This window comes from Lutzomyia longipalpis, chromosome 3, assembly GCF_024334085.1.
Source record: "Lutzomyia longipalpis isolate SR_M1_2022 chromosome 3, ASM2433408v1".
NCBI classification, from domain to species: domain Eukaryota; kingdom Metazoa; phylum Arthropoda; class Insecta; order Diptera; family Psychodidae; genus Lutzomyia; species Lutzomyia longipalpis.
The window spans coordinates 29505503-29525624 of record NC_074709.1 but is presented as its reverse complement, the minus strand read 5'-3'; the positions used below and the strand labels follow the sequence as shown (position 1 = coordinate 29525624).

The window sequence follows — 20122 nt, the reverse complement described above, 5'->3', positions numbered from 1 at the left end:
TCATAGCGATCGCAGCGCCACACCATCCATTTTGTTGAATTGTTAATGTTTTTCTTTCTCCGTCGCTAAACGGCTTGAAGAATGTTTCTGAGTGTCCTGCGAGCCTGCAATTTGAAGATAAATGACTGCTGAAGGAAATTGGTAAGTTTTCTTTTCACATTTCCTGTAATTAAATCGTATTTCATAAAACTTTTTTCTTTCTTTGGTTTCCCCTTCAAGACGATCGCAGCGCCGCGCTATTGGTCGCGATGATTCATGTGAAAGGAATTTTCTGTGTTTTGGCTGTTTTTCCTTCAATTTTATGTGATAAATAGTTGTTGTTCCGTGTTTTCTGTGATTGCAATTTGAAGAGCAAATACTTCTGAAGGAAATGGGTGAGTTAGAATTTCGCCATTCTTATTTTTAATGAGGGAAAATGGGGAAAATCATTTCCATATTGCGTGACTTGCACAGTCCGCCATTTTGTACAAAGCAATCAGCTGATTATTGTTTATTTTTGAGAAAATTTTGTGCCTTTTCGTCCTTTCAATTTTAAGTGTTTTTCTCGTTAAATTTTCAAGAAAATGTGGAATAGACGTTGTAAATGTTTCAAGCAAAAGTTGTTAAAGTATTTTCTTAAAAGAAATTAAAAAATATTTCTCGATAAACAACAAAATATGATTAATAAACGTTCTCATTTGATTGCTCAGCACGTTTTAAGTTTAAAAAAAATCTTCCAAATAAAACACTTTTTTTTTCTTTTTCAAAATAATATAATATATATTGAATATCGATAGAATGTAGAGAAAAAATAAACTAAAGGGGAGTAAAAAATAGAATATATATAGTTTTTTCTTGTGTTACAACAATAAATTTTACACAAAATAAAATATTTCTCTCAATCATAAATCGATACAAAAAAGGCCTACAGGGCCGATAAATAAGAAAATTACATTAAAAAAAATTAAATTCAGGGGGACTTTGAGGCTAAAGTGGATACACTAAAAAAAATAGAAATAAGAAAGTAATAATAAAATAACAGATAATAATTTCAAAAAATAAAATAAATAATTGGGACAATATAAATCACGATGATGCCTAAAACTTACTTTTTAATAATATTTTGATTATTATTTTATTAAATTTCTTTTTTTCTTTATTCATGTAAAAATATTTTTTTTTCTGTTCTAATAATTTGATTTAAATTTTATCATCATCATTGCAAAATAATCTACAACACCACTTCTCATTTATCACGGTTTTCCTTCATCCTTAATATGACTCTGAATGATTCTTTCTCTCTGCTTGTTTAGACGTCTTCCTTCCGTCTTTCTCGTTCCATTGCATAGGATTTTTTTTCTAGAAAATTTCAATATGACTTTCACTTTAATTTACAAAGAAAATTGTATTTAATACTAAAGCAAGATGTCGTTTGTTTAATTCTCCTCTTATTGCGCTGCTCACTGAGCTGCTGCTGTTGCCCCATTGGCATTGCTGAGAATCATCATATTCTTAATGCTGGCCACTTCATTTTCGAGACGTTTCAGTTGTGTCTTTAGGTGGCAATTCTCCTCTTCTTTGTCCAGTATCCCAACAACCCCCACGGCAAGTGTTGTGGTCGTTCCGGGGGGCATTTTACGCACCCACGGCTCACCGTGGCCACCGGAGAGGCTAATTCCGGAATCCCTCTCATCGCTGGAGCCTTCGCCATCGCCCCATGGGGGAGAGGCACGCAATGAGGGCTCCTGCTTGATGTGCTGCAATGCAAGGAGAGCACTGGCGGCATCCTTGTCACCCAGATGACTCTTGTGACGTAGTTTCAGGGGCAGGCTGTTGGCAATGTCAACCACGGGGGGAGCAACGACAGTGGAGCTTTCGCAGCAGTGTTCATCATCCCCACTGGCTGTTCCGCTTGCACAACTTCCGCTGCTTGCATCGAATGGGCTGGCAGGACGACGTGAGAGGTTTAGGGCATCTTCCCTTGTTGTATGATGATGTGGATCCTCGGGCGACATTGCCGGTGGAAGTGGATGATGAGGTGCTGGTGTTGGCTGCAAAAAAAAAAAACGAAAGAAATGCAAGGAGTTAGTTAAAAATGGTCCTAAGTAAACTAGATTTAAGTTTTTCAGATCAGGCTTAAATTTTCATTAAGGTCAGACTTTTAAAGTTTTAAGGTTAGGCCACATTAATTTGGGGCTGATTGTATTCTTTGATGCACAAAAACGGCCAACAGAAGCATTTATCTTGATTGTTTTCGAGGAACCAAAATAGTAAAAATCATGGAAGAATGAATTCAGTCTTAATTCAGTCTGAAGATCTAAAAAACTCTTTTTCCGTTTAACTTGATTTAAATAACTTAAGTCTGGTATATAAAAAATAGGCCTAGCTTTAAAACTTGCGGATTTAAGGATCTTTAACTTTATCTCAAGTTAAAGATTTAGGCTTAGTTAAGAAAAAACAATTTCCTAGCTTTAACAAATTTGTACCTAGCCTAAGGAATAAACTATGCCGAACTTAGAATTGAACTTTTCAAAATAAAGAAAGAATAACATGAATCAATATTCTAAAGAATAGCTCTCATTGGCTGATAAGTTAGGTTAAAACTTATTCATAGCCTACGGCTTGGACCTAGGTTTTTCATTAACAGGTTTTAGTGACTTTTCGTTTTTAGAAAAAGTTTCTTCTTAGTTTTGCTTCTTACCTGATGATGCACATACGATGGTGCTGGTGCGTACACATGCATGGGCGGGTTGGATGGATGATGTAGATCGTGACTGTGATCACCCCCCGGGGGATTCTGCAGCAGGGCCGGATGAAGGGGTGGCGTATGGTGGCGGTGTGCAAAGAGTGGTGGTGCATGTAGTTCAGGTGGTGGTGATTCCGGTGGCGGTGGCTGCCGACTAGGACTATTGGGGTAGGCCATCAATTTGGCACGCTTTGTGATTGTAAGGAGTTGATCGGCATTAGGTAGTGTTGCCATGATTTGATCCACACTCACGAGACTTTCCCCGCAAATATTGTATTTGTCCTTTATGGCTTCCAATTGGGCTTTAAGGACGTGATTCTCCTTTGTTAGCTCCACAACCCGTTGTTCCAGTACCATATCGTTGAAACGACGCTTTTCACGGGATCTCTTGGCTGCTTCATTGTTGCGCCTTCGTCTATCCCAGTAGCTGTCATCTTTCTTGTTATCCGGAATGAATTCTCTCTGCTTGCGCTGCGTAAAAAGTTCCTTCCGTTTGAGATGGGCTGCCGAGCCAATTTCGTAGTTTTGATTGCCACCTGGTTCACGTTGCCCGTAGCTATCGGCACCGGGGGATCTGGGACTCATTGAGGATGTATGTTCATGGTACATTTCCATATGACCCCGCGGGGAGTGCATTTGATGATGCCCCATTGGGGGTCCTTCACCATTTGACGGGCTACAGCTCTGTTGCCGCTCCACGAATCCAGCTACCATCATACGTTGTCGCAAAACCCCTGGAAATTGAGTAGAAAAAATTTTTTTTTAAGAGTTGTTTTAGCTAAAATGAGTTTTTTTAAAGAAAAAATAGAACGGTTTGACATTCTAATAAATTCTGTTTAAATCAACGCTATACCCAGGCCACGCCTTTGTCTAAGAATCAGGCAAAATCTATGGGTTTTCAGGTTCTTTATTTCGTCAACGAAGCAACTTTTTGAACAATTTATAATCGTCTTAAAAAAATCGGAAAATCGTCTTAAGTCAGACTGAGTTTTTATAAACAAAAATAAACTTCTTTAAGCTTGCCTTTGTTATAGACTAGACTTGAGTTTTTTAAGGTCAGGCTTTTAAGATTTCAAGACTAGATCATGCGTAACTGAATCTGAATGCGTCTTAAAAGTCTGACCTAAAGGAACTAATGTTTGGACTAAAACTTGTTTCATTAATTTGTTAAATTTTGTAAGTCAAACTTGCATTTTTTGAGGTGTTATACAATTTACCACACAATTTTGTTTAAGATGAAGTTTTTAAGGTTTTAATATTTAAAACAGGTTAGGTCTAGCATTCACTTAACCCCACCTCAGCATGACTTAGGCAACTTAGGCTCAGCTTAAAAAAATTAGGTCTAGATTAGGTCTAATTTAGGTCTAAATTAGGTTAAAAACTAAGATTTAGCTTAACGGAAAGACCTCAATTAAAGAACTTAAGCTTCAGCTTATAAAACTTAGGCCGATCCATTAGGCTAAAAATGTTGGCTGAAAAAGCGACTTAATTTTTTAATAGATAAAAAAAAATTTAAAAAATATAAAAAAAAAACTAATGAAAAAATTTTAAATTGAAAAAATAATCATTGAATATCGAGAGATCGACGTAGTTCTTAGTATTACGGTGTAATGTGGGGTGGTAACCCTAATTAAAAGAAACTAATTCCAATTTTATTTATTAAAAAAATTTGTAATAACAGACTCAGAGGCTCAGTAAAGGTGATGCAACAAATTCATTTTGTGTATTAGTTTGGCCCCTAAAATTGTCGAAAAAAAAAGCCCGCCAATGATCTTGAACTTGAGGGTGTTAAATAACGTGCTATGCAATCGCTTACGCGTAATTCATTTGCCATCACCACTCTGCTTGTACGAGCGAGGATGGTGTGCACTGTTGCAGCAGTATTTACGAGATCCACAATACACAGGGGCTGACCCTCAGTGATTGGACACTTTCTCGTGAAGCAGCAGCACGGAAAAGTGTCACACCTCGCGACGGGATGGGGGGGTAAAAGTATTGTTTCGCGCTCACATCACGAAAATAGGTCACTTTCTCCGCAAAAGCGCCTCTCTCTCTTTTGCCGCACATGTGAAATGAGAGCATCCCACGCAAGGCAAACTTTCTCTCTTGCACAGCTTAATTTGTGACACAGATCCGGCCATTATGCCTTTTTGCATTTTATTTTCGTTATTTAATAATAATAACTATAAACTGACTCGGGGCAGTGTGATCACGAAATTTCTCTCTCTCTTGGTCCTATTCTCCGTAAAAGTCACCACGCTCGCATTCAATAGCTGTGGCTGTGATTACCTCGTGACTCGGGGTACACGTGTTGTGGGGATGATGCCTCAACGCACGCCACGTGAGAAAGACTCAAAAGCAAAGTAAATGGAACTTCCCACGTTATTTTCTTTTCGATAAAAATGAGTCATTTGCATTTTTTTTCTCTGTCTAGTCTGCTATAAAAATTCTCGGGAATTTATTCTTTATTTCTATTTGATTTTGTTAATTTTCTTTTTGCTTCAAAAACTCTATTAAAGGGAAAAGGGTTAAATTGTTCTTTGAATAGTTTTCTTTAAAAATTATTTTTTAAACAGATAAAAGGTTTTCTTGATATGAAAAAAATGTTTTTTATAAAGGAATTTACTCGTTCTTTTATGAGAAAATTCTTAATTTGAGGAAACATCAGGATAAAGGTTAATCTTATGGAGAAGAAAAAAGAAGAATAAGAAAACTCCTAAAACACAAACTCATCGATGAATTATTAAGTTTAATGTTTCAAACGTTAAAACACATTTTTCAGTAAAACTTTACTGATTTTTTCAGACAATTTTCAATTCTCTATATTTTTTGTTTCCCTGCGAGATATTCTGATTTTTTTTTTAAATGAAGGACTTTCCCATACATAAAACGAATAAACTCCTTTGAAAGAGATAAAAAAATTGTTTTAATAGAATTTTAAAAATTGAAAAGAACGTTTTCAATTTGTATTAACCCTTTGTATGACATATAGGGGGTAGGTTACTGAACCCCCTTTAACTCACTTAATAATTAAAAGAAAAAAGCTACATAATTCAATAGCCAAAAAGGTAATAATTCAATATTATAGAGATTTTATAACACAATCAAATCAAATGAAATGCAACTTAAAATAATATTTCAGGGTTAAGTTCATCGTATAAATGAGGTTATGTCACCCCCCGCCATGTTAAAGTAATATAAGTATAATGTAATTCATTTTTATTAAATGTTATTTTTTACCGCAAAAGAAGAAATTTCTCTAATTGCCGTGAAAGGCTCAACATTTTGTCCACGAATGAAGTAAAAAAAAAAGATTAAAGATATTGAGTGAGAGAAAATACTTTGCGGAGTATAATGTATGGGAAAAGCTATTGAGTAACTATATATATTGGGAGTTAGAGGAAGAGGTAGAGCGCGCGCGGTTACGCAGACGGAGACAAAAGCGCACGAGAAAGTTGGCGCTGCGACCGTGAACGAAAGTTTCTGTGTGCAAAGAGAAAATCGCGCCCATTGTAGGGTGGGGGAAGTGCATTGCCACAGAAAGTGACACCATTTCTTTAAACTTAAGGCAAGAAAAAATAATTAATTAGTTTTTTGTGTGATTTTGTGGAAATTTTGCGGGATTCTCCACAGGATAAGTCCTTGGAATTTCCTTAGAATTTCATACGGAAACTCCTTGGAAATTTACATATTTTGTGAAATGAAATCTTTGTAATCTTCAGAGAGATAGTCGCGTAGCAGCGAGCACATAGTTGTGTGCAATTGAGTGAGGAATGGGCCTACTTTTGAAAAATTATTTAACAACAACAACAAAATGATGGTCTGTTGTGTGATGATGGTGCTTTCACTTGAGCCCCATTTCTCTTGCCACAAGAGCTCTTTCTCTCTTGTGCACCGCGTCTTCACGTTCAAGAGCGTCTTTCGCAATTTCTCGTAACTCCCGGCCAATCGTAATGGTGTGTGCAATTGGTGGCCGTAACGAGGCTACGGCTTTGGCTGTTTCAGTGTCACTTTTCCCCATTGGCGCGCCAATAAAGTGTGGCTCCGTCGTTGTTACATTTTAGCGCGAAGCAAGGCGATCGCACACATAGCGCGAGCTCTCAAAGAAATTATTTAATTGTTATTTCATTCGTGAGCGCACTTAAATGATGAGACTTTTATGAAACTCTTTTTTTCTCTCTTCATCATCATCTTATTAGCGATGATCGTTTTGTGATCAACCGGGTGGGAGATGTCTTATTTAAAAAAAAAGTTAATAAATAAAGATTGCAAAGTTTTATTGCTTGTTTGGGATTGGAAATTATGTTTGAAATTACTATTTTTTCTTCATTTGCTAAATTCAATAAAAAAATTATGATTTTTTTTAAATATATTTTTTAAGAAAAAAAAATTTTAATTGGGCATTTTAAGGGTTAACAGAAAAAAAATTATTTTCCAACGACGTTTTGATTTAAATGACTAAGCAAAGCATAGACGACAGGGTATTTTGAGGGGTTATATCTTTTGATCAGAATATTAGTATTTAGGTCAAAAATTCGCTTTTTATCAGAACAATGTTTTTTTTTTGGCCAGGAGAACACTAATTTTTGTCAGAAAAATCTTCCAAGAAAAATGTTGGGGGACTTTTCTAACAAAATGGAACAATTTTCTTGAAATTGGAACATTGTCCTGATCAAAAGCAGAATTTTATGATCAAAATCCTAATTTTCTAATCAAAATATGCGATCTGTGTATTTTTGACATTACTAGGACATTTTCTTCACGTCCTAACCTCACTTTTTTTCTCACGAGCGCATAATTAATGTGATATTAATGGGAAATTACTAACATAAGAAAAACCACCGAAAGGATGTTCTTTTTACAAGAGAATGATTTTCCAGCCAAAAACTTGCATTTATAACGAAATTTTCCGTTACAAAATAAAATGTGAGGTTATGTGAACAAGGAGAAGTCTTTGGCTAAGCAAGCCCTTGACTCAAAATGCCCCACCGTCTATGCTGAGCTATTCAGTCAGCTTTAAAACCTGATAGAATAATCTAATCTAATAAGAAGCATAAGTTGTGTAAATAATTCTACATTTCACTTCTACATTATTACATATAAAAATGATGCAATTTGTCTTCATATAAGTTTTGAAAGAAAAAAAATGAATATAAATATAGATAAAGTCTTGAGAGCAAAGAGAGAATTTAAAGTAGACCAATTAATGATGTCAACAGCAACTTTATACAGACTAATCTTGCTCCTACTAAAGTATATTATACATATAAGTGTATAATAATGATATAATCTGTATTGCCCCAGCTATAGCCCTGAAACTCGCGTCGAGTTCAATTTCCTGGCAAAACTCTCTGGCTGTGTCTCACAACTGTAGGTGTTTATCACTGCGCTATTGGGACAAATTGTTAAGTAATTGCAAAACATCGTTGTTGTTGTCGTTGTCATTTCACGAATTCCCATCATGTAGCACAAACCAAGTGAAAGTCCAAAGGTGCCAATTTGTTGAGAGAAAAAAAAATTCAAAATGCAATTGAAGAGCATGGTTTAGAGATTAGTTCAAACTTTCCCCGCAACATGGCGATAGGATAAAGGACGCAGCGTCCTTCGCCATCTTTGTACAAGGTTCCCGTCATTTATTTCCGCACGACAAATACCAACAACAACAACAAAAAATTGAAAGAGAATGAAAAAAAGACCCGGCAAGTTCATCGAAACTCTCTGCCTCTTTGTGTCTGAGCGTCCACCCATTGTGTCAATTGCGACAAAATATTGCACAATTCGACGCAATATTCTCATTCGCGTTCTCGCGGGTTGCTGGTTCAGGAGACAAAGAAGTCGTCTGTGTATGCGCTGTGTGAGACAGAAATAAACGGCATGAGGGAGTGGGAGGGTATGATTGGGGGCGAATGAATGTGCGACGGAGATGGTGAGATGGTGCAGTGACACTCGGCAAGGCCGTTTGGGAAGGCGCTGCACCACCATTACAGGGTGTCACTCACCCTCAACGCAGCCGCCGTCCCACCAGATGGCACTGCCCGCCTATGGAACAATTCAGCCAGAATAGCAAGGCAACAAAAAAATCATGGAAGAACTGAGAGTCGCCAAGGTTACTAACCCAGAGTCTGTAGCGGATGTTTTTGCAAAGAATTTTATTTTTAAGTCTGCGCTAAGATGTTTGTGGGAAGATTACGAAATTTTTTTTAAAGTATTTTAATTACATTCACAATGATAAGTTTGATGATGATATTTTGTCGTTTACTTTTTTTAATTTAACTGAATTTTATAATTTTTTTTAAAGATCTTTTCTTTTGTGCTTGGAAAATTCTCTCATTTAGAGATTACGCGAAATATTGAAATAGATTTTTTTAAAAAATCGATAAGAAATCGCTAGTGACAAAGATTTGGTCAAAAATGTGAAAAGTGACGTCACACATTATTTTGTTTCTTTCAATTCATGAAACATTGATGAACATGATGTTTCATTGATGACTTTTGGCCATTTTTATGCTTAACAATAGTGACGTCATTTTTTGCATTTTTGAGTAAATATTTTGTGTTTTTTCCAATTGTTTCTAGCAGAAAATGGGAAATTCTCAGTGCTTTCTTATTCTTTTTTTTTTGCCCTAAAAAGAATATTCCTGATTGGATTTCTTGAATTACTTTTGTTTTTCATACAAAAATTAATAAACTCATTTAAAAATTTTTTTTGGTTTTTTTTTCAGAATTTGATCGAAAGAGAGCCTGAGAACTTAATTTGGTGATTTCAAGGTAAGTGAAAAGGAATTATTTATTCTTAATTTATCCCCTCTCTATTCCAAAAACAATTTTTTAAAAATTAAAAGAGCTTTATTCACTAACTTTAAAATTTGATTAAGAAAATAAATATAAATTAATTAAGGATCAGGAGGTTCTTTATAGATATTTAAATCTTTAAGTTAAATAGGTACTAAATTGTTTAGCATTTTTCTCTTCAATTACTCTTCAATAATTTTGTCTCGCCGGCCGGCCACTACATATTATTATTATTATAAGTATACGTAGACATGTGTAACGCCTCAACGGCTCACATCTTGATTGCATCGTGCGCCCTTGAAGCAGCGCACTCACTTTGGTTTGGCGGCAGCGCAACAGAATGGCAAAAAGGCCAAAAAGGCACGCACTCGCGCCAAAAATAGATCCTCTCTCGCGTCCGCCAAACGCAGTTCACCAACATATTTCTTTCATATTATGTACTTTGCTTCCACCACATCCACCCTGTATGTTTGATAGCTTGTGGCGCTAGGGGCGGAAAAGGGGACGCGTTCATGATATTTTTCCAAAGTTTGTAGACATTTTGAAATCTTTTTTTTGTTCTCTAAAAGATTTTGAGAGCAAGAAAAAAAAGTTGAAAGCGAGAAAAATAAGAAAGAAATGTGTTTATGTGGTGTGTGGATAACATTGAACAAACAATGATGACATAATGATAAAGAATTGCACGTAGAGGTTTTAAAAAAAATAATACAGAACAGACGGATGAGTAAGAGATTCATTTTTTTTCGTATTTCTTCAGAGCTTCTCAAGTCTCTTTGTCTGGGGTTGATTGGACAGATATGGGGGGAGTTATAAAGAGATAAGGTTGCATATATAAAAAAGTAGTTAAATAAAAGAATAAATATAGGAAGTATGGGGTGTTATAACAATGTCAATTCATTCGTAATAAAATTGCAAGGACTTCTTTATTTGAATTTCTCTTTAATGAATGAATCATAGTAAATTGGCAAATGAGCAGAATGATTCTTGATGTGTGATGAATCAAAAAGAAATAGAACATTCTAGTTGGGTTTCTTTATGTTTTTTTTATGCGTGATTTTCCAAATGATTGTACTGCGTTACTTTTTTTTTCACCCAGACGCGCTAAAATGTTGTTAAATCATCAAAACTATGTAGTAATGTTGGTTATACATATATGTTATTTACGTCGCCAAATTGCGCAATATTCCTTCGGGTACGCAATGTCAGTGCATTTCTATGATTAATATCAAGGTTAGTTCGATGTCTGAGAGACTTATTTTGGCGATAAATACGTCAGAAAAAAATCCAGCTTAACTGACAAATTTTTTAATCATTTTTTTTTAAATCATTCTACAAAAGCAATCAAAAGGGGATATTGCGCAAGAAATTGGAATGATTTTTTGTGCTTAAAAACCTTGAATTTGGTGAGACATTCTATTTCAGCCATTTTTCCCGCGAATTTCGAAAAAAAAATAAAAAGTTCTTGTTCTCGTCCATAAGTGAGTCTTCCTTCTGGAAATTTGCAAAATTCACACAACATTGGGGCATTATTCAGTTAAATTTCCACGAAACACCCTCTCCCATTTATATTGGGTTTGTTTGGAACAAAGCACGAAGCGTCTCGTGTGTGTCTGCTGCGTCATCCAAATTGTTTTTCTCGCTCTTTCTTCCAATATAATATTCCTGTGTGCCCCAAAGTCGCAATCTCGTTGGTTTTTTTTTTCGCGCGCCACTTGTGACGATTAGCGACGCGAATTCCTCGCGAGTTGAATGAACGTGTGGCCCCCAGAAAAAAGGCAGCGTTTTTGGTTGTTATTTTTTTTTCGTTATGTTTGTTCCCTCCTCCTTCTGCAGAAGAGTGTGAGAGAGACCAAACCATTTTTCTGGTGTTTGTAGCCCAAAGTTGGTGCGCGCGGAGGAGATAAAAACGGCTCACAAGTCAAGAAAAATAACATACCCGCGAAGGAGCAATGCCACTTTGCTAAGAGAGAGATTGCGCGACAACAAAAGTCGCCAAAAAGAATTGAAAAAAAAAACTTTTTTGGGGGCGATAGCACGTGGTTTGGGTCATTTAAGCTTTGGATCATTGTTGTTTTTTTTTTCGAAAAATTTAAGGTTATAAACGTGCTATGTATAGACGCTTAACCTAACATTTTGCACCAATTCTTATTTGTGGTGTTTTGTTAGAGAAATCTCAAAAACAAAACGAAAAATTAGAGCGTATGACGTGTGAAAAGCTCTTATCTCTTAAAGGGTTATTTATGGCATTTGGAATTTCATAATGGTTGTCTTTGTTTTCTTTGAGGGAGAAAAAGCACGCAAAGGCTTTGAAAATGATGAAGATAACCTTACTTTTTTTGCAATGAGATATCTTACAATAGGTATGAGATGGTTGATTTTTAACGGATTTAATTGATTTTGTTGATATTTCGATAACTCTTTTAAATCATTTTTAAAGTTTTAGGGTATTTTTTTACAAACAGAAACTTCCTTTATTATTATTTTAAGATGGAGGAGTAAAAGCCTAAAAAAGAGTACTAATCTTAAGCCTAAAAGGAAAGAATTTATTCGGTTTTTAGTCTTAAAAAAGATCAGATTGAGGAATAAAAGTTAAAAAAGAAAACTAAATCTAAGGTTATTTCATTTACTTTTTAAAATTGGTAAAATTTTATAAATCGGTTTAACGGTTTAGTAGTTGCAGCCATTTTAGTACACCCATAGTGATTGTCTATCTCATTGATTTGAATGATACCTCATTCCAAATTCTTTTCTATTTAATAAAATATATTTTTTATGAATAAAATCTTTTTTAATTAAATTAAAAATTTAAAAAAAAAATACTAAAAAAAAAGATTTTTGTAAAATACAAAGTAATGAATGAACGCTACACACCACATGTTCTTCATTCAATACAAACTCCTCTACAAGGGCTCCATAATATTTCCAAGATCATCAAAATTGAACGTTTTGTTACACATGGAAAAAAATCAATTTTATCTCTCTTTGCCCCCAAATGTGGATTTAATATTTATTTTTCTCGCAATTGAGTGTCACCTCGTGTTTTCCTCGCGATTTTATTATAACGTAATAAGCGCGCGCGTTTTGCTTCTCATCTTAAACCCTTTTATCAATGTATGTGAGAGTCTTTTGCTTGTTTTTCCCGCAGAGAAACTACGAAAAGATGCCCACAAAGACATGCGCTGAGTGCGATAAGAAAATGTGAATCGCAATAAGTTTTTAGCCAGAGCCACATTGTTATTGTTTCCTCTTCGCACGCCTTTCCAGGTGCTTTTGCTCTGGCTTTGAGTTTCTTGACTTTGAGGCTTGCCTACACCCCATTGTTAACCCTCAATTCGCCCCCCTTTCAAGCAATGTGTCACATGATCACACGTCTTGATGGTGTATTTGAGAGACGCCCGCTTAGAGCCCCAAAATGGGCCCAAGTATGTCACGAGAGACCCAGAGAGTGACATACTTTTCTGAATTTCTTCACAAGTTTCCCATTTGATCGTTGCTCTCTTACTCTCTTTTAGAGAAAAAAAAATATAAGAGAGAGGAAATGCGTACGCAAGAGAGCGAAAATATTTCCTTGGAAAAAACAGAGTCATGAAACATTGAAGGATTATTTTTCAGGAGGATTTGATGATGATCAATGATCCTCATAAGTAGAGAAAAGTTAAATCCAAAGAGAGAGAAAGAGAGAGAAATTTTTTTTTGAGATTGAGAATCAAAAAGTGGCCTCATTTTCACATTTAGCCTCTCTCTTTCTGCAAAATCTATATAGCAACGCGGGGCGGGAATGAGAAATAAATGAAAGAAATGCGCGGTCATTGCATAAGTTTTGTAATTTGTCTTTAGATTTTATGATTTACCTAATGATAGTTTTGTGAAAGTGACAATAGTTGATTTGACAGTAGTTGCTGGGTGACAGATGTCAAATAAAAATTTGATTTACGTTCCTTTTATACGACATTTTCCTTCAAATATTTCACATTTAAATTTTCTAACATTTGACGTACTTTTTATGAAGCATTACGTGCCTTCAAACTTTTTGTTTCACTTCATTCGCCTAAAATTTGACATGGTTTAAATTTTTTTTTAAACGCATGACGTTCTTTTTCTGACGATTAATGTTTTTTTCTGACATTTGATATTTTTTTTACGTTTCACTTTTCTTTTTTAAAGTTTGACATTTTCTTTCAAACATTTGATATTTTTTCTAACGTAAGATATTCATGTAGAAAAAATTTACTTTACTTAATAAAATGATTCCAGTTCTAATCTTTAAAAAGAAATTTATTCAAATCTATTTTAAATTGAAAAACCAATGTTAGTGAAATGTAAAAGAATAAGAATAATCTGTGTTTTAAAGATAATTTTTGATTGGTTGATAAGTTCAGGCAAAGCGTTTTTATTGGCTACAGCTCACTTACAGGGTGTAGTTAAGGTGAAAGGTTTCTTTAAACAGCTTCAAAATATTTTTAATTCCGCACAAAGCTGTAAATCCGTTAAGATTTTTTTTAATTCCTTAAAGATCTTAAGGAAAGGAAAATTGATTGAATAATCAGATTTTGATCAATTAGATCAGTTCTATTGCAAATAAACTGATCACTTAAAAGTATATTATTGTCGGCTTAAGCTTGTATTTGTTTTTCGCGTAATCTATGGTGTGATCGTGCCATGATCTAATCATCGTAAGATCACATTTTGATCATTTTGTTTTAATGTTTTAAATTCTTCTTCCAAAAACTCTCTATTTTTGTGCCCAAAAGTTAAAAAAAAAGAACTTTTTTATGATTTTAAACAATAACGTTGGCATTACAAAACTTTTGCATTGACCCAGTATTTTCTAGGGCGCAATAGAAAGTAGTGAAAAGCGGCGCGCGAGTGAGATGGCAAATGCTAAATTTCTCCAAAGTATCTCGCTCCCACGGAGAAATTAACCGTGACTCTTGAACGACTTTCCGAGAGCTTACACAATTATTTTATCCTACATTTTCTTCATATTATTGCTTTTGGTATATCTTCTCTTCTTAAAAATTTTATTAAAAGAAACTTTATGTGTTGAAGAATTTATTGGCTAACCTGGTGATGCTGAAAATATTATTCCTGGATCGGGATGCATATTGAAGGAAAGATCCACAGTGATCGTGAAATCCTCTCAAATGTTCACAACAAGCACTTTTATCCAAACACTTCTTTTTTCTTTTTTGATTTGATTTTTATTTGTTGGTTTTCAACGTCCAAATAATCACACAAATGTCAATTTTTTCGGAAGATGAAAAAAAAAACTAAATTTTCGCAAAGAAAGGGTCACACCACAAGTTGAGAGATGTTGAGCTAAATAAAGTCACACACTCGCGATTATATTTTTGTGTGTCAAAACAGTTCTGTATTGAGAGATGTAAAAGAAAAGTATGCGCGCGCGCGTGTCGTCGTTGTACGAAAGTCTAGCGCTGTCTGATCTTACTGCTACTACCGCGAAGCCGCACTTGCGCACACTGTATTGCCATCTCATTCACACGTATGACGTTAGAGGGGGATAGCATGTGAGAAGTGGGGGCGAAGGTACTTCGTGGCTCATCGCGGAAAAATCGCTCGATCGCGTCCTTCGGGGAGCGTTGAGTAATATCGCGCGCGGAGCTTATAAGCATGCAGTTCTCCGTAAACATGTTATGTAAAGGCCTAGGAGGAAGTCATTTGGAGACACAACTGCAAGGATTTAAATGTACAGCGAAAAGATTGCGAAAAAAAAGAGGGGCTCTTTGTATTTTTTTTTATATTGAAAGTAATAACTCAGGGGCAGCTCCATGTTTAATTTGTACACTGTATGTAATGTATATAACGTTAAGAATATACATAGTAATGCTACACTAAACACGTCTTGATATAAATGATTTACATTGGATGTCGCTTAATATTACTAATACAAAAATTTATTATTTTCCTCGCTCAATAATTCTTTAAAAAGATTTAAAAAAAAAAAGATTCTACATTATTTAGAGATCACAGTATAGATCACGATCACTACGCCCTAAATTGGGATACTGATAGAAGAACTCTATTCTATTGTCCCTTTAAGTCTTAATCTCATCTTCAGGAAAGAAATAGTTTAGGTTTTATTTAAAATAATTCAGGCTTGATTTAGTAAGAAAAAACGATCTTTTGAGTTAGATTTTTAGTCAAAATTTTTGGTTTGTAGAATTTCATAATTTCCCAACATTACGGACAACACGTATTCTACATCAGGGCTGTAATTTAAATTAAAATTATTTAACGCCAGATGTTGACAAGTCGATTTGTAATGTTTTAAAGTAATATTGTGATTTTTGTAATAGTTTGTAGGGGCTGAAGAAATTTGAAAATTGGTTTAAATACTATGTATTGAATAAAGAAAAAAATTGTCTAAACCAAAATTCCGATTAAAAATTCGATTCAAACCTTCAATATCCTTCACTCCATGAATTTAAGAGTTCTGTTTGAAGAAGAATTTTGTAATTAGTTGATAAGTCTTTTATAAATAGTTTGAGATTAATGCATTTCTTGGAAAAACAGATTAATGCATTTGTTTTCCTAGAACCACGACCTCACTATTAAAGACAAACAATAAATTCTATCGTACTTATTCGTCTATAGAAATGATTTTTTTTTAATGATTTCTAAATAGATTTTAAATACTATATTATTAATTTTATTAAATATTTTTTGTTATTTAATGGCCTGAAGAAGATACTTTATGAAAATCAAAACATCGCTAGAATATCACAATTATGCATTTTCTATATTTAAAATCGCTTAAACCGCCTAAGATTTCGCAAATTTCGTGATCAGTTAAAAAGGAAAAATATTTTTAAATATTTTGTGATCAGTGAACAATTTTAAATATTTTTTAATCAACAAAAAATGGTAAGTTTTAAATTTTCTCTAATTACTACATATTTGCTAATCTTTTGTAATATGAAAAAAAAGGTTGATGACCAAGTGAGTCGGGCTATTAACCCTCTCACATTTATTTATATAATTTTGTATTTGTTTTGCAATGTAAGTAATAATATATCTATATAAATTCATTGATGAATCATGCAAAAATGTAGTTGGAATTGCGTATCAAAAGGCTTATCAGTTTTTTTTTTGCGTGGAAAAGATAAGTCTTTAAGACAGGTACTCCGCCCTCGCTCAACTTCTTCATGAGCCTCCGCAGTGCCTATATGTAGTTCATTTTCCAGTGTGTTCTGAAGCAGAGGTCTCTGGTTTCTATGTACATTTTTGGATTAAACACCGCCGCCAGCCGTCAGGTCGTTAAAACGAACGATGTATCGGAGTTGAAGTCCAGCCAGTACATAACATACTGCCTGTCAGTGCTGTGCGTGAAGGAGCTCTCTCGACTTGTCGCTCTCTTTCCATCATTCCTGGTACCTGTCCTCACATCGCAGGTGCCATCTATTGATTACGGAAGGCCGCCGGACGCCCCCGTAGCGCCCATTGCTCCCGCCGCTTGAATGGAGCCCTCCAAATGGAGCCTCATGAAGCCGTCCTGCTTGCAGCGCTCCACGTGGGCAAGAAGCGTGTCAGGGCAATCCTGCATGCAGGATTTATCGCCTGGGAGCCAAGTAATCCCAAACAGGCACATGAAAGGCACCAGGTGAGCCCCAAAATGTCTCTCCGAAAAATATTCTCTCAAGGCTAGGTAGTGTAGTAATTACCCAACTTGAGTGCTCAAGTTTCTCAAGGTTTTTGTACGTGTAAGAGGGAAATTCCAGTGTGTGAAAATCTCTAAAAGAAAATCATTTAGTAGTCAAATACCAAGATAAGAAAATTCAGTCAAAGTACAAATTCATTTTTCTGCTAAATAGTTTTGTTAAATAAAATCTCAGAGCTGAATTACAGAGAGAATTTAAACATTTGCGTATGGATAGTCTATTACGAAATCTCAATGAGAGTCAATTAAATTAAGAATTTCTCTTTGAAGAAATCATTGTAGGTTTAGTAATAAAGATTTTTGGTTTAATGCGATCTTTAACGAGCTAAGAAATAATTTTTTGAAGGACTTTTTTCCTTTAAAGAAATTATCTCTCTCACTGAAATGACATGAAGTTGAAGAAAAATTTAAAGAATTAGGTAAAAATCTTGATAAGTTTTCCTTTAATTTTTTAGGCTATGCTTAAATTTTCTTAGACTTTCCTAAACTTTTTTAGCCTAAGCTCAAAAATTATATGCTGGACTTAAATTTTTTATGATCAGGCTTTTAAGGCTTTAAAGAGATAAATCAGGATGAATTGGGGCTGAATGATTTTTTTAAAAGATTTTTTACAAATTTTTTATGCCTAAAAATGTCTGACCTCTCGGCTTATTTAAATTCGGAAAAAAATATCCAGCAAGATCTAGCTCTAAAACCTTAACAAAGTAGCCTTAAAAAATTAGTCCGGTCTATAAAATACTTAGGCATAGCTAAGTCAAAAAATTAGGTCTATCCTAAAACCAATTCAGGCTCTGCTTAAAAAACTTAGGTCTAATTTCGAAAAACCTAGGCTCAGTTTAAAAAAACTAACTCCTATCGTAAAAAAAAACTTCAGTTTAGCTTATTAAAGTTTGGCTTAGTTTAAACTACTTTAGCCTGATTTAAAAAAAAAACTACATCTTAGCTTAACAAACTTAGATCAAGCTTAAAAAAAACTAGACCTGTCTTAGAAATCTAACTCCTGTCCTAAAAAGAACTTCTGTCTGGCTTAAGAAACGGATTAATGAAAAAATAAAAAACAAACAGGTGCCTCTGACGGACATTGTGACGGTTTTATGCAGTGGCGCTACCTTTACATTGGTTTACGGGAAGCGGCGGCCTAGTAGTCACGAATGGAGGCTACAACGAACAACTTTCGTGGCATCTGATGCAACAACAGCTGAAGCATGGACGGCTGAGGCAAGGCGGCAAATTGAGGCACAAAAACATCGTCCACGGCGTGTGCTTGTATTTATTAATCCATACGGAGGACGGCGGGCGGCGCCACGTATCTATGAGCGACGTGTGCGACCACTCTTAGAATTAGCTGGTATTGAGGCAGAGGTAGGGCCTATTCTTTTACATGAAAGAAAGGATTCTTTAAATTTAAGATTCCTCCATGATTTTTTGTTGTAGGAGATTGTCACGGAGCGCCCCCAGCAAATAAGGGAGACACTCCTGGAGGCATCTCTTGATAATTTCGATGGGATTGCCTGCGTTGGGGGTGATGGGACATTTTCGGAACTCTTCAATGGGCTCGTGGCACGTGAGTGTCGTGATGCAGGAGTTCCCATGACAAGTGCATCCCTACCACGACCCCGAATCCCATTGGCTGTCATTCCTGGTGGAAGTACGAATACAGTTGCATTCTGTATGCATGGCACTGATGATCCCACCACGTGTGCAATGCACCTTGTTCTCGGGCAACGTGCTGGTCTTGATCTTTGCTCAACAACAAGTTCCGATCCAGAGGGGGCACGGCTGTATGCGAGTGTTCTGTCCTATGGGTACCTCGGGGATATTGCGAAGGAGAGTGAACGCTATAGGTGGATGGGACCACGTCGGTATGACTATTCGGGCTTGAGAAAATTCCTTGGGAATCGGGGGTATCGTGGGGAGGTGTCTGTGCTGCTGGATCATTCAGATCCAGCTGCGGAGACAAGCAAATGTGTCGAGGGGTGTGAGAGGTGCAATGCCCCTGTTGATGATGCCACGGAGGCTCCCACGTCGGACACAGAGACACCGTGGCAGGTGATTCGTGGGAAGTTCCTAATGGTCAATGGGGCTAATATATCATGCGCATGCCGTCGTAGCCCGTGCGGGATGTCCCCATCATGCCATCTTGCTGATGGGTGTGTTGATGTGATTCTCGTGAATCACACGCACATCTTCAATAACCTCCGGCTCCTACTTAGGCTCTCTTCGCGCAAAGGTTCCGTGGCACAATTGCCCTTTGTACGTGTCCTCCGTGCACGTGGATTCCACTTTAGACCCCACGATGGTGGCAATGGCAGCGGTGCGGCAACAGGTAGCCAACAACCAATTGCCCCATCAGGGGGCAAGCAGAGTGTGTGGAATTGCGACGGGGAGGTCCTAACCGAAGGCGAGGCCACAATACGCCCCCATAGGCAACTTGTAACTGTCTTTAGGCGCCCCCTTGTTGATCCCGAGGAACCAGGGTGTGCGCTATGTAGTTAGCCTTCCCGCGCGCGCATTAATATTGCATTCCTGTGAAATGAGGTTCTTTGTTGTTTTCTTTTTTACTCAAAAGACCTATATTTTAGTATTTGTTTTTTTGGCAACGACAATGGTGATGCTCAATGTATTCCTACATAAATAGTAGTTATATATAATAAAAAGAAGTATATATATTTTAGATATTTTCGGAGAGGGATTCACTTTTATAGGGCAATTTAGGGTGAATAAAATGGTTTCAGAAAATGAGAAAAAAAGGCCCTTTGAGGGCATGAGGAGACGATGTTTAACTGTGAGATTAACAATAATTAAATAAAGTTTATGTGGCGGTTGAAAATTTGTTTTTTTTTCAACGTTAAAATTTTGCTCATAAAAAAATTCTAACGTTAAAAAATAAATGTCAAACTTTTGAAAAGAGACATTAAGTGTTAGAA

General features: G+C 35.8%; 2 protein-coding genes across 2 annotated transcripts; one reads left to right on the top strand and one right to left on the bottom strand.

Annotated features, from left to right (window-relative positions):
- The first annotated feature begins 18 nt into the window (after nt 1-18).
- Nucleotides 19-20025, top strand: LOC129793756 (ceramide kinase). Its single transcript, XM_055834030.1, has 6 exons — nt 19-141; nt 220-374; nt 9448-9493; nt 16723-17138; nt 18261-18557; nt 18630-20025. The coding sequence occupies exons 4-6, from the start codon at nt 17010-17012 to the stop codon at nt 19689-19691; spliced, it is 1488 nt and encodes a 495-aa protein (XP_055690005.1). The 5' UTR covers nt 19-141; nt 220-374; nt 9448-9493; nt 16723-17009; the 3' UTR covers nt 19692-20025.
- LOC129793757 (uncharacterized) lies at nt 797-14965 on the bottom strand. Its single transcript, XM_055834031.1, has 3 exons — nt 14582-14965; nt 2681-3459; nt 797-2030 (listed from the first exon to the last, which is right to left on the bottom strand). Exons 1-3 carry the CDS (start codon nt 14619-14621, stop codon nt 1440-1442), a joined length of 1410 nt encoding a protein of 469 aa, XP_055690006.1. The 5' UTR covers nt 14622-14965; the 3' UTR covers nt 797-1439.
- Nucleotides 20026-20122: the final 97 nt, after the last annotated feature.

What these genes read in the sequence shown, in the direction of transcription:
- LOC129793757 (XM_055834031.1), bottom strand. Translation starts at nt 14,621, where the DNA reads ATGCATCCCGATCCAGGAATAATATTTTCAGCATCACCAG. An exon ending in AATATTTTCAGCATCACCAG is followed by an intron (nt 3,460 to 14,581) that starts GTTAGCCAATAA and finishes CTCAATTTCCAG; the next exon opens with GGGTTTTGCGACAACGTATG. An exon ending in CATCGTATGTGCATCATCAG is followed by an intron (nt 2,031 to 2,680) that starts GTAAGAAGCAAA and finishes TTTTTTTTGCAG; the next exon opens with CCAACACCAGCACCTCATCA.
- LOC129793756 (XM_055834030.1), top strand. Translation starts at nt 17,010, where the DNA reads ATGGAGCCTCATGAAGCCGTCCTGCTTGCAGCGCTCCACGTGGGCAAG. An exon ending in AGGCACATGAAAGGCACCAG is followed by an intron (nt 17,139 to 18,260) that starts GTGAGCCCCAAA and finishes AAAAACAAACAG; the next exon opens with GTGCCTCTGACGGACATTGT. An exon ending in TAGCTGGTATTGAGGCAGAG is followed by an intron (nt 18,558 to 18,629) that starts GTAGGGCCTATT and finishes TTTTTGTTGTAG; the next exon opens with GAGATTGTCACGGAGCGCCC.